Here is a 13,723-nt window from a genome sequence, read left to right on the forward strand (position 1 = left end):
AAATGGTATGAACTGGCTTTTACTTGAATAGGCTCACTTTGGCGGCTGTGTTGAACACAGCCTGTAGGATCAATTAAAGGAGGCTATTATAATAATCCCAGAGAAAGAACATGTTGGCCTGGATTAGGAATAGCAGTGACAATGGTGAGAAGTAATCAAATTCTGGATATATTGTGAAACAGAAGAGCAAATGGGATTTCCCAACAGACTGGTTACAGGGTCTGAGGGAGAGAGAGAGAAGTCAGAGCCACAGCAGAGGCGTTTTGTCTGAGCAACTGGAAAGACGGAGTTGGCATCAACTGAGGAGAGGGTTGCAGGTGGAGCAGGTTTAGGGGAGGGGACACTGATCAGGACATCAGTGTCAGCCCCTCTGAGACTGAGGTGTCAGACACCCATGTGGAAATGTAAAGGAGACATATGGACGTATGAGCTTCAGACTTCAGGAGAGCAGTCTGGGATTTATGTAAATAGGATTTGTCAGCTTATGTCAAGTAAAGCCCTGAGACTGGGTGGAGTCACTAAGAAAGAGGACTGGGATTGCACCCTGGTGTACTAAAACATCAAAAGGTCAGGGAACAGAGGAGCCAAGAAGACAGGGACATCCAGCAAGGGAGCGAAAACCAGGAGAGGGTATAACCATTGACCCCAGCTGAAGAATGTACGGCCCACAGGTTGGAGTGAGCCACCGTGCCCAGTGCTACAGATCATTCAAAAGTATTTAAGCCTAAGAGTGACTACTGAGTTTAACAACAAGAACAGTCTCAGTGGAGGGTATTGAAGACAAAAGCTTATCGGGGTGGGTTGAAGAGAGCTGGTAAATAAGGAACTAGAGACAGACTTTAGACAACTCTTTCAAGTTCTTTCAAGTTCTACAAAGGAAAGGAAAGAAATGGGACGGTAGCTGGTGAGAGGGAGAATGAGAGGGATTTTTCAAGATGGAAGAAATAAAAATATATTTATAAATATATAAAAAATATATTAATATTAAGATAAATGATAAAGAGAAAAAGGGGGAGAATTGCTGGTAGGTGACAGTGGGGAAGTTCTCTGCATATGGCTTCAGTTTTCTCAGTGAATTTGGAAACAAAATCATTAGCCAAGAGTGAGGATAAGATGGTAGGTCCTGACAACCTGAGTAGAGAGGTGAAGGAATAAAGTCATCATCTCAGCGTGGAGAGAATGGATGGACTGAAGCTGCAGGATTACTGCCTGGCAGCACAAAGGGCCCTTTTTGAGACCTAAAGGTATAAATATCAGGGAGACAAGTTAGCCTGATGGTGTGCTTTTCAACAACAGCCATGTTCAGCTGCACGGGTATAGGTGTGCAGTGGGGTCTCACTGTTGCTCAGGCTGGCCTCGAACTCCTGAGCTCAAGCAATCCTCCTGTCTCAGCCTCCCAGAGTGTCAGGATTACAGGCACGAGCCACCTGCCCAGCCTTCAAATGAACGTTTTCAATGCACATTGCTCTCAGGAGTTCTAAAACCAAAATATATCCAGCAGTAAACTAGATATCTGTTAAGTGAATCTCTCACAGGAGCCTTACACCAAGCATGTTAAACTGAATATAACATTTTCCCCCCAAATCTCTTCCCTCTTCCAAATGTATTTCCCACTCGATTATGCCTTAGCCAGAAACCAGGGGGACTCTCCTGACACAGTTTCTCACACTAACCTCCACAAACCCCATGTTCTCATTTTCATACCCACTGGTCACCAATGCCTCTGAATTCAACCACCTTTTTATGTCTCTGCAATCCAATTACCCATCTTCAGGCTCTCACTTCTTACTAAGTCTCCTAACTTTCAGTCTTCTAATCCATTTTCCACAATGCCACCAGAGTGGCTTTTAGATCTGATCCCATCACTGCTACTTAAAACTCTGAGGAGGCTCTTTGCTGCCTTTAAAATAAAGACTGTGCTCCTAGGATGATATAAATCATTCCTGTAAGATCTGACTCTTCCTCCACCAAACCCCCCACCTGCGTTCAGGTTGAAGTCTGAAATCCAGAATCATCTCACATACATTTGTACATGACAGCATTTTTCATATTTAAATTACTCAAGACTTTGTCAGTCTCTTCTACTTGATTGTATGAAGACAAGATCCCTGGATCCTTGCCATACTCAAATGAGACGCCCTACTGCCAGGCAGAATTTAGTACAAATTATCACTAAACAAACGAATGATCCCATAATGTGAGGAGATATAGCCCAGTAATAAGACTGTGGCTAAAAGTTCTTCATCCCTGCCTATTTACTGCTACCCAAACACACCTACCTACTAGTGGGCACTCCAGCAAAATGATGGCCTGATTCTGTTGACTCTGTCTGAATACTCAGACCAAAAGAAAAAAAAATCAACTGCTTTTAAGAAGTTGTAAGTACACAGAAAAGAGACTCTGTAGTATTAAAGAAACTCCTCTGGTCCTGAAGAAAAGGGTAAAGTCATCACATGTCATTCAAAAAATACTGAGGTTAACACAGAATCCTCGGCATAATAGTAAATAGCAACTGATACTAAACTGTAAGCCTAAGTATATACTGCATACCAGGTATTATGCTAAACAATTTACATACACAATCTCATTTAAGTTTAACACCACTGTGAGATAGGTACTATTACTCTTATAATTTTAGAAGTGATGAAAATGACACAGAAATTTTAAGGAACTTCCAAAGGACACAAAGCCTATAATTGGTCAAGTCGTGTATCTTACATTCCAAAGCCTTTAATCGGTATACCATTCAACCCTCTTCTGTCAATTAGTGAAACAGCATTAAACAAAGTGATCTGGTATCATTACCAGAAAACCTCATCCTCCTTCATCCTTCATGAAGTATCCTCAAAGATATGCCCTCCCAAGAGGACAACAGAATCTGAACTTCTATCAAGATCTGTATGCCACTGTGGGGCAAGTAATCCACTATAGGATTTGATTTTAAAATTGGCCTGTTCCCTTTCATACACCCACGGGGTTTTTTAAAAATGTATAGGAAAAAGAGGGAGGGGAAAGCTAGCTCCTTCAAAAAACAAGGAGAACTTTCAATCACAAAAAAGCAAAAGGTTTAACAAAGAACTATTAGCAATTAGTGGTTTACCCCGTTATGCTTTGATTTTTATGCAGGAGGGAAAAAAAGAAAAAATCAGTACGGAGCTAAAGAAGGAGAGGGACCCAGGACACTGGATTTCCAAAAGTTTCCTTTATTTCTTGGAAAGATTTCTAGGTTGACAGAACAAAAGAAAAGTATCATTTTCTCCGTGTTTTAATGTTTGTAACTAATAAGGGAAAAGGGTTTTCTGGCCAAATTCCAGGAGGCAAGAAGAGAGCAGAATGATGGTAATCTCCTCTTGTCTATGGAAACGTTACTTGGTTAACTAGACCAACCTGAGGAGGAGGATAAGCTCCTGGCAGGAGCAGAAAGAAGTGGTACCAGCAGACAAAGACAAAGAGCAGCTAAAAACACAAAGACCAGTAGGTTTGAATATCTGGAAATCTGAGACCTAGATTTTTCCCAGCTCTGTATCTAACTTGTTGACCTTGAACAAGTTACAAAATCTCTCTGAAATCAGGGAGTTGAGGATTTACACCTTTTCCATTTCCATCTCTTGATTCACACCTGGTTCTTCATCCATATCTCCTAATTTTCAGAAATCTTTTAATATTCTAGAACATATTTTGAGTTACACATTCTCTGTTCTTGATAACAGAGTGCCTAAAATCCACAATAGTGCTGGAATATGGCATATTTATTTTTTATATTAAAAATATATAACATTATATTCAAAACATTAAGTCCATAATCTCAAAACCCTAATAAAACATCTATTATAGTCTTGGTTTTGCATATTACTTGCCAGGTTTTTCCCTCAAATGATCATGTTTTATTTTTTACTTGTCTACTCCAAATAAACATTACTTTGGGGTAATATTTAGTCCACACTTTATTGATTCCTAAAGAGCAGTGGCCACTGATGGCAAAAATTTCTCACCACTGATCTGAAAACACTGACTTACCTACAGGAAGCCTTCTGAGTAGAATAGATGAATTCACACTTTCCATGGATGCAGTAACCGTTGAGGTTTTCAGGGCAAGGCATGTGGTTTCCAATATAAACATCTTCTCTTTGATCACTAGCATCTTAAAAGAACATAAACCAGGTCACTAAATAGTGAAAAGGCAAGCTGAAAAATATGAACTTCTTAAAGGCTCTGAAACAGTAAACAAATTCACTTGTTGTCAACCACCTACTGGGCAATTTGAAAAGGAAATTTATCAGATGTGGGTTTGGAAAAGAAGCAGGATGCCTTCTCTTTCCCATTCTGCCACCACAAACACAGCAGGTAGACTATTTAGACTCAAAGCATTTAAAAATATTTGCAGGATGTGACCACCCTGAGCTATTGTTGTTTAAAAACAACCTGGCAAAGAAAACTAAACATCTTTGCTAAAGAAATGAATGCTAGCTCTAAAACAGAGATGGTATATATAGCATTGCCTTTTGGGGAATGAACTTAATCATTCATTGGGGGTGGGGGGGACGCTATGAAACTGAGGCCAAAGAACTCTGACATAGCAGAGAGCAAGTTATAAGATTCTGAAATTTTAGAGTGAAAGGTTTATATTTGGAATGAAAACTACTAAGCATAATGATTTTTTTTTACAAATGAAAATACCTTTGCTGTTCTTTTCATATAGTTCTCATTAGTAGATGCTCATTGTAAAAAATCAAAAATCAAATCATATAGAGGACAACTAACCTGATATCCCTCTATCTAAAGAGAACCACTAACATGTTGAACATCTGCTCAGACTTAAGTATAATGATTTGAAGTAAACTGAGCCGAAGTGAAGAAAATAGAAGCATAGTGAGTAATGCCACTGTCAGAAATGGAAAAGAAAGTCAGGAAGGAGAGATGGAGCAGGGCAGGAAAGTCAAAGGCATGACGTATACACCAACACATTAATCCTCAGCTCCATGGACCCAAAGTTCCCCAACACTGAGAAGCCTATCTCTGTGTAAGAAAAATTCCCAGGCTTCCTGCCACTGCCGTCCTACAGTTCCAGCTTACAGACTGTCTGCACTCACTGTCAGCTGCATGACCTTGAGCATACTACCCAATTAACCCTGAGATTTCATAACTGTAAAGTCAGAATAACAGAATCTAGACTTCACGTGGTTTTGAGAGGATTACACAATAACGTTATGTACACCACCTCTACAGCAGCAAAGGGCTAATCTCCCCAAAATACAAATAAAAGGTGTTAATAAAATTTGAAAAAAATGTTAATGGAACAAATTTAAAAGAAATGAGTAGGAGCCTGTAAGAAGGAGCATGTGTATGTGAAGAGGAAGATCAATAGAAAAGTGAGAATAGAGGTGCCAACTGTAAAACACCTGAGAACCAAAAATGCAAATTTTCTGATGATCAGAGTGTATATATGAACAAGAAAACTTTAATGATTATTAAGCTCAATGATAACAGAACCAAAGCAGAGAGATCGTGTCACTTTTAATAATACTAATATGATGCTATTTAATCTAATAATGTATATATTTACCTTGTAATAATTTAACTTATGCCCAGAAAGAGAAATGAACTAGAAATCAAGGAATCCTGCATGTGAATTCTCAATTTAAAAGTAACTTTACTACTCTGTGACCTTGGCCAAGTCACTTCACTCTCTGAGGAGGCTGAGTGAGCTCAGCACTGCCCAACAGAGAGACAGAATGCGAGACACATATGTAATGTTACATTTTCTAATAGTCATGTTTTTTAAAAAAACAGGTAAACTAATTTTCTTTCTTTCTTTTTTTTTGAGACAGAGTCTCACTCTGTTGCCCTGGGTAGAGTGCCCTGGCACACACCTCACAGCAACCTCAAACTCCTGGGGTTAAATGATCCTTCTTGCCTCAGCCTCCCAAGTAGCTTGGACAACAGGCTGGTTTTCTATTTTTAATAGAGACCAGGTCTCACAATTGCCCAGGCTCTTCTCAAACTCCTGAGCTCAAACTAATCCACCCACCTCAACCTCCCAGAGGTCTAGGATTACAGACGTGAGCCTCCTTGCTCGGCCAACAGGTAAACTAATTTTAATGATACACTTTATTTAACCTAATACAGCCAGTAAATATTATCATTTCAAAATATTACCAATATAAAAACTGAGATCCTTTACTTAAAAAAAAAAAAAAAAGCCTCCAAGATCTGGTATTAAATACTTAGAACACATCTCAATTCTGACTAGGCACATGTGAAGTGATCGACAGCTACGTGTGCCTAATAGCTACCATACTGGACTGTGCAAAATAGATGACTTCTTTCTCATCTACTGATCACCTGATATATGCCAGCTCCTCTGCTAGGTACTAGGGATACAAAAATACAGACATATCCTGTCTTCAAAGATTTACATGATCTCTTCCATGGTCCCAGACTAAAATCCTGCCATAGCAAAAGAGTCAAGTTCTCCTTTGGGCTGCTATAATTCTGAGCATCCATTCCTTTATTATGACACTCATGATACTATCTGAAAGCTGTCTGATTTTTTAAATCAGTTTTTACCATAAATGAGCTCCTTAAGAATCTAGAGGTTTGTATTATTCATTTCTGTATAATCCCTAACACTCACAGTAGTATACACACAATGGTTAAGAGGACAGCTCTAGAGTCAGACAGCCTAGGTGTGAATCCTGGTTATAATCCTCTCCAGCAATGTGACCCAAAGGCAATTACTTCACCATTCACGGCCCTCAGTTTCCTCATCTTAGAAATGGAAATGACAAAGATGTCCACTTTTTTTTTTTTTCTTTTTCTGAGACAGAGTCTCAAGCTGTTGCCCTGGGTAGAGTGCTATGGTGACAGCAACCTCCAACTCTTGGGCTCGAGAGATCCTCTTGCATCAGTTTTTCCATTTTTAGTATTAGGGGGTCTCACTTTTGCTCAGGCTGGTCTTGAACTCATGAGCTCCAGCTATCCACCTGCCTCGGCCTCCCAGAGTGCTAGGATTACAGGCATGAGCCAAAGCATCCAGTCTGATGTCTACTTCTTATAGGGTTGTTTTGAGGATTAAATGAGGTAACACTTTTAGTATAGTAAGTCTATAGTATGTACAGGGCTTAGAACAGTGCCTGGTAAACAATAAGTATTTAATAAATAAATATTACCAAGCATTATTACATGCTCAATATGTGTTTGTTAAAAGAAAGAATTCCAATTTTCACTTGTTGATATGTTGTACTATAAAAGTCTTCAGTCCTACAACTTAAAATCCTTTACTAGGAGAGAAAAAAAATTATAAATTGTATTTTTGTTAGTTTCCATTGACAAAATTATTATCCAAATAAAGGTTTCCATCTTGAATCCCTTGGTGAACTGAACTGCTTATAGTAATCCTATACTTTGTTTCAAAAGAGAGGTCAAAACTTAATTAACAGATCTTTATTATTTATTAAAATGTGTGATCAAAGCAGAAGACTTTTATAAAGCAATTAGCCTTGATGAGAAATAGTTCAACAGAAACCAAATCACTAAAATCAAATGTACTTTTCTTGCTACAGTTTCAAACTAAAATGCCACTCTACCTTCCCAATCAAGCCATAGTGACTAGAGAAAAGTCATCTCCCACAGCACTCCCCAGAATATGACCATGAAAATTCATAATAAAGGTACTACAGAGACTGAGGTTATATACCAACCTATAATAATAAAGTCCTATAATGTGTATAACAATAGTACCATTGGTCTGCAGAGGCTGTGGTAACGTACTAATCTACCAGTAGAAAGTCCTATACACAGTAGGGAATTTCAAGAATAATATGCAGCTTAAAGTCATCGAAGAATTCAGCTACACGAAAGCAGCAAGAAAAAGTTAACTAAATTAACAACAGAGTTTTGGGAAATTAACAGACAAAACATGCCACCAATCAATGTTCACTAATTGAATTAATCAAAGAATGTGGTTTCAAGCTGTAGACAAAAGTAAAGCCATATAACACTGATATGTGTAATCAGGCCGTGAAGTCCACATCAAAGTTCAAATTCACAGAGTCCAAATTCAACATTTCACTCAATGCCAACATTATTCATTATATTACACTATTTCTGTGCATAGTTACATACTGAATGCAATTACAGGTTTATCAAGAAAAAGCATACATAGTCCTTGACCTAAAGAAGCTTACAATCAACTTAGGGAATTAACAAAAACACATGACAAGGTCAACAACACAAAGGAAAAAAAATCTCATATGCCAGTGTATAATTAAACACCAAAATGATTTTATAATGCTAGGTGCTATGGAAGTTCAAATTCAAAGGAGAATTCACTGTAGGCTGTATTACTCAAGGAAGGATTTATTGATAGAGTAGGACTCAAGTTAGACCTCAAAGCACAGATTCAGACTGAGGAGTGGTGGAAATCAAAGGGAAGGTATAATGCACACAGCATTAACAACAAGCAGCAACTCAGCAAGAGTGGCACATTCAGGGAGGCGCCTGTAGCTCAAAGGAGTAGGGCACCGGCCCCATGTACCGGAGGTAGCAGGTTCAAAGCCCCAGCCCCAGCCAAATACTGGGAAAAAAAAAAAAGAGAGTGGCACATTCAGAGTTTCAACTCAAAGCTGGAAAAGTGGGCTGAAGCTAGAGGATGTGAATTCCAGGTGAGACAGTTTTCATAATCCTACGGACAAGGAAGACACTGAAGACCTTCTAGCTGAAAAGCAAAACAAGGAAAGCTGCATTTTACATAAAAATTGAGAGTGGTTGTCTAGGGACGGTGGTTGGGAGGGGGGATGACTGACTGCTAATAAATGGGTGTGAGAGTTTTGGGGGGGAGGTTCTAATCTAAGATTAGAACATGGCAATGTTGTAATCTTAGATTATGGCAACAAGCATACAATTGTATAACTATACTAAAAACCACTGAATTGTACACTTTAAACAGGTGAACCTACTGATAAGCCAACAATGTCTCAATAAAGCTATTAAAATAACAGCAGACAAGAAAAAGGGGCAGGAGAACTAGGAAGTCCAGGTAGACTGGGTGACCAACTAGAAGGTTAGTACATGATCCAAACTTGTGGCAATGAAAAGCTAAGCCAAAGCTCAGCAGTAGGAACAGACACTAGAGACACAGAAATAAATAAACACAGCTTGAAGATGCTTTGGGAAGTGAATGAGCTCAGAAACTCAGATCTGGCAGGGTCTTTGGAGGCCATCTGGTCTGATGAAGGAATCCCTTCAGTTACAACCCTCAGTGTCTGTTTCCTAGTGAACACTTCCAGAACCCATAATACAGTTAATTCCAGTACTATCAGATTTTCCTCATGTTGAATGAAATCTCTCGTTAACTTTGTGTAGAGTTCCACGGTTCTGTTCACCCTTTCACTATGGCCCACCAATCTCTTATTCTTAAGGTTAAACTTCCCCAGTCCTATCCTTAATTTGAACGAGTTTAGTTTGCAGCTATCTTTCAGAATAGTGCCCAGAACTAACCCTAATACATTTAAGTGTTCAGCAGAACTATCTTCTTTATTGAAGATACTCTCAATACAAAATTACATAAAAATAACTCTAAATGAAAAATAACTCTAAATGGGAGCTCAACAATAGGAGGTTCAATAGAGATAATGTAGTAAACTGAGGTCAAATTGAGATCTCCAGTAATCCAATGTTTGTTAAGCACCTACTGTGTTCCAGGCACTAGGGTGTTTCCTGCAATTTGAGGCAATGGCAAAATAAGCAAAAAGTAAATACAAGAACCTAACAGGCAAATGAATATGTAAAACTAGTGCTCAGAGAAAAGAGCAAGGCTAAAGAACAAATTTTAAAGTTCACCAATGTGATAACTGATAATAGATTGAATATTCTGAAGGTAATTAACAAAGAAAGCAAGGAAGAAGAACAGAATTCTGGAATAGTTGTGATACAAAAGGAAAGAGCAACAGGGCTTAGGCTTGGAAAGTCTGAATTTTCATCCTTGTTCTGCCATTCGACATAGCAACAAAATTTTAGTTTTAGTTTGTTCATCTGCAAAATGAGGATAACATGTTATGAGGATTAACTAATAGCATAAATATGTGAAAGCACACAGAACAGAGCAAGGCATTTGTTAATAATTGTTAGATGAAGTCACTCATAAACCGTAATATTAAATAGCAAGATAGATCACTCACCAGTGGTGAGGCTTTTGAACAAAGCCAGATTACCAAAAATGAAGCCGGAAAACAAAAGTATCAGCAATAACCATAATGACACTGATAATGAATTCAGTAATAGAGCATTTACTATTAAGAGTGACCCTATACCGTAGATACTCCTGCCCCCAACCATAGACGTGATAATGGGGCTCAAAAAAATCAGGACACACAGCTTTTAAGCGTAGACAGAAACTGATTCCAAAGTGCAAGCTCTTAGTCATTAGGCTGCTATTTTGCCACACCACCCTGGGAGATGTACAGGGAATGGACAAAAGCAGAATGGCCAAGCACCTGCTTACTAGGCCAAATACATTAGACAACTTCAAAAAGGACAGATAAAAAGCCCTGAAAGATGTAATAAAGCGTGGCTTCACAAACCACAGCAGAGATGAAGCCTACACACAGTAAGAACTGGGCACAGAACGAGCCTGTCTAAAGAATGCCCTTAGGCAAGTGGCGACAGGCTCCATGAACACCACCTGCAACTGCTCGTCTCTGCACAATGTGTGTATGTGCAGTACAAAAGTACACTTGGTCACTCAGAGGCTCCTTTCACCCACAAAGCATTCAGAAACCAATCTGCCACCACCACTACCCTGCATCTCGTAACCCTCATCACTAACACATCCCTCCACACAGTTCTCCAGACCCCATTCTCACTGCACCCCATTAAGGGATTACCCACCCAGGTAATTCCTACCTACTCTGTCATTTCTCCTGGGACTCATTAAGGAACTATCTACCTCAGTATAAATACCTCTCACTCTGGACCAGTCCCACTCTTCCTTTCTAGCCTCCCCACTCTGCCCAGAGAAACACCTTTTCAAATATGAGTCAACTCATCCACCTCCCTCAACCATTCTTTCAGAAAAGACCCCTCTCATCTTCTGGAAGTGAAGATGCCAAGACCACATTACTTCCTAGACCTCTTTCCCTTTCACCGTCCCCTAGTGCTCTCCGTGGTCACTTGCCAGCCAGCACTCCACTCCCACCTCCCAACAACCTTCCTCTCCAGGAGGCTTCTAAACATCCTTACCAGGACTCTGGACTACACTCCTGACACACTCTCAGATTTCCTTCAGCAAGCTTAGGACCTGCCTCACAGTCTTACCTTCTGATAAGGCAAATCTGGCAAAACTATTTTAAAAAGTACACACCAAAAGATCTGGGCTGAAATATATAAGCAGCAGTCACCAAGTCATGGAAACAATGATACTGCTATGTCATTATCTCTGGTACCCGTGGGCAGCAGCAGCAGTAGGGAAACTAAAGAGGCTCAAGAAGGAGGTCAAAGTCCAGGCGCAGGGGCTCACGCCTGGAATCGTAGCACTCTGGGAGGCCGACGTGGGAAGATCACTTGAGCACAGGTGTTCAGACCCACTTGAGCAAGAGTGAGACCCCTCTCTATTATTAACTGGGCATTGTGGCAGGCACCTGTAGTCCCACCTACTAAGGAGACTGAGGCAGGAAAACCGCTTTGAACCCAGGAGCTTGAGGTTGCTGTGAGCTAGGCTGACTGACGCTTGGCACTCTAGCCTGGACAACAGAGTGAGAGTCTGTCTTAAAAATAAAAATGAAAAGAGGAATGAAATCAAAGATGGGGTGACAGAGCTGCGGTGAGGTGAAGCTCAGGAACGAAGTGAGAATGTCTTTGTAATAAAAAGGTGTTATGGTTAGACATTGGGTTGTATGAAAATTTCTTTGAATCAAAATGTTCACAGTAAAAGGCCATGTACCACAAAGGAATTTCCTGGGTAGATGGAAATGTTATTGATCATGAGAAGTGCAGGGAGTGCAGCGTGTATTCATTTGTCAAAACTGACAGGTAAGATTTGTGTGTTTCAGTGTTATAAATTATACCTTTAAAAAACTGTAAAATGAGAATAATCACATGGGTGGAGGTATACAGACAAAACAAGTACAACACAAAATTGGTAACTGCTAAAGGGGTATACTGAGTATATGAGGGTTCATTATACTAATCTATTTATGTATCTTTGAAGTTTTCTTTTATTGAGTTTTTTATTTTTTCAAATTAATATGAGGGTATAATTTATCTTTGAAGTTTTCTATAAAAGTTTTTTTTTTTTTTTTTTTGTAGAGACAGAGTCTCACTGTACCGCCCTCGGATAGAGTGCCGTGGCCTCACACGGCTCACAGCAACCTTTAACTCTTGGGCTTACGCGACTCTCTTGCCTCAGCCTCCCGAGCAGCTGGGACTACAGGCGCCCGCCACAATGCCCGGCTATTTTTTTGTTGCAGTTTGGCCGGGGCTGGGTTTGAACCCGCCACCCTCGGCATATGGTGTTGGCGCCCTATTCACTGAGCCACAGGCACTGCCCTATAATAAAGTTTTTAAATGTCACATACCTATATCTCCCACACAACTCCTGCCCCATCATCATATCCTTTGTGACTTCAATATCTACAAAAGTCTTTTTTAACTTTATTTTAGTTCTTTTTTTTTTTGCAGACAGAGTCTTACTCTGTTGCCCAGGCTAGGGAGGCACAGCCTAACTCGCCGCAACCTCAAACTCCTGAGTTCAAGTGATCCTCGTGCCTCAGCCTCCCAAGTAGCTGGGACTACAGGTCCCCACCACAATCCCCAACTCAGTTTCTATTTTTACTTGAGATGGATCTTGCTCAACCTGGTCTTGAACTCCTGAGCTCAAGTGGTCCTCCGGCCTTGGCCTCCTGGAGTGCCAGGATTACAGATGTGAGCCACTGTGCCCGGCCTACAAAAGAGCTTCTAACACTCTTACTTCAGTAGAGCTCTAATCCAGCTAGTGTTCTGGACACTCAAATGTTCAATTTCAGGAGTACTCTTCCCAAAAGTGCAACTTTGAAAGCTTATTCTTAACTGAGCACCACCTTCCCACCCTTCCAGCTTCCTGCTGCTGCTACATTCCTGCTTTTCATTTTGTAGCTTCCACCCCTAGATCTCTGCTCAGTCTAAGCTGTGGACTGTAGATGTGAATATTTACGAAGTAAATACTTACTCTTATCTTTTAACCTCTATTTTCTTACTATAAGAACACTTTCACAATTTGGGTTTTGTCTTTCATTCTTCATGGAAGAAATTCCTTGGTCCAATTGTCAATGATCTCCTTGTCTTCAAATTCAAGTATAGTTTAGTCCTCTTACACTTTTCTGTGGCATTTTAAGCTATTAGCCTTCCTTTCTCTTGTGGCTTCTGTTTACCTCTTCTTGCTTTTCTTCCTCAATTCCCTTTCTGCTTCATCCTAAATTGGCCTTTTCTTCTTTCTAAATAGCATGCTGTCCAACAGAACTTTCTGCAACTCTGGGAATGTTCTATATCTGTACTGTCCAATATGGTAGTCACTGGTCATATGTAGCTACTGAACATTTGAAACAGGACGAGTATAATTTTATTTTAATTAATTTGTATTTAAATAGTTACATGTGGCCAGTGACTACTGAGCAAGACAGAGCAATAATCTCTATAATCTCTCTCATTCACTCTCATGGCTTAGTTATAATCTCTTATTCTTAAGGACCAA

General features: G+C 39.8%; 1 protein-coding gene across 1 annotated transcript in view; it reads right to left on the reverse strand.

Moving 5' to 3' along the window:
• The window catches only part of LOC128569331 (myb/SANT-like DNA-binding domain-containing protein 3), a 154,020-nt gene that overhangs the window by 16,517 nt on the left and 123,780 nt on the right, over positions 1-13,723 (reverse strand). Inside the window, exon 8 of the mRNA XM_053567510.1 lies at positions 4,018-4,141. Coding sequence (XP_053423485.1) covers positions 4,018-4,141 — 124 coding nt within the window. The remainder of the gene's footprint in view (positions 1-4,017; positions 4,142-13,723) is intronic.

The sequence above is a fragment of the Nycticebus coucang genome, chromosome 2, assembly GCF_027406575.1.
Source record: "Nycticebus coucang isolate mNycCou1 chromosome 2, mNycCou1.pri, whole genome shotgun sequence".
Classification (NCBI taxonomy): Eukaryota; Metazoa; Chordata; class Mammalia; order Primates; family Lorisidae; genus Nycticebus; species Nycticebus coucang.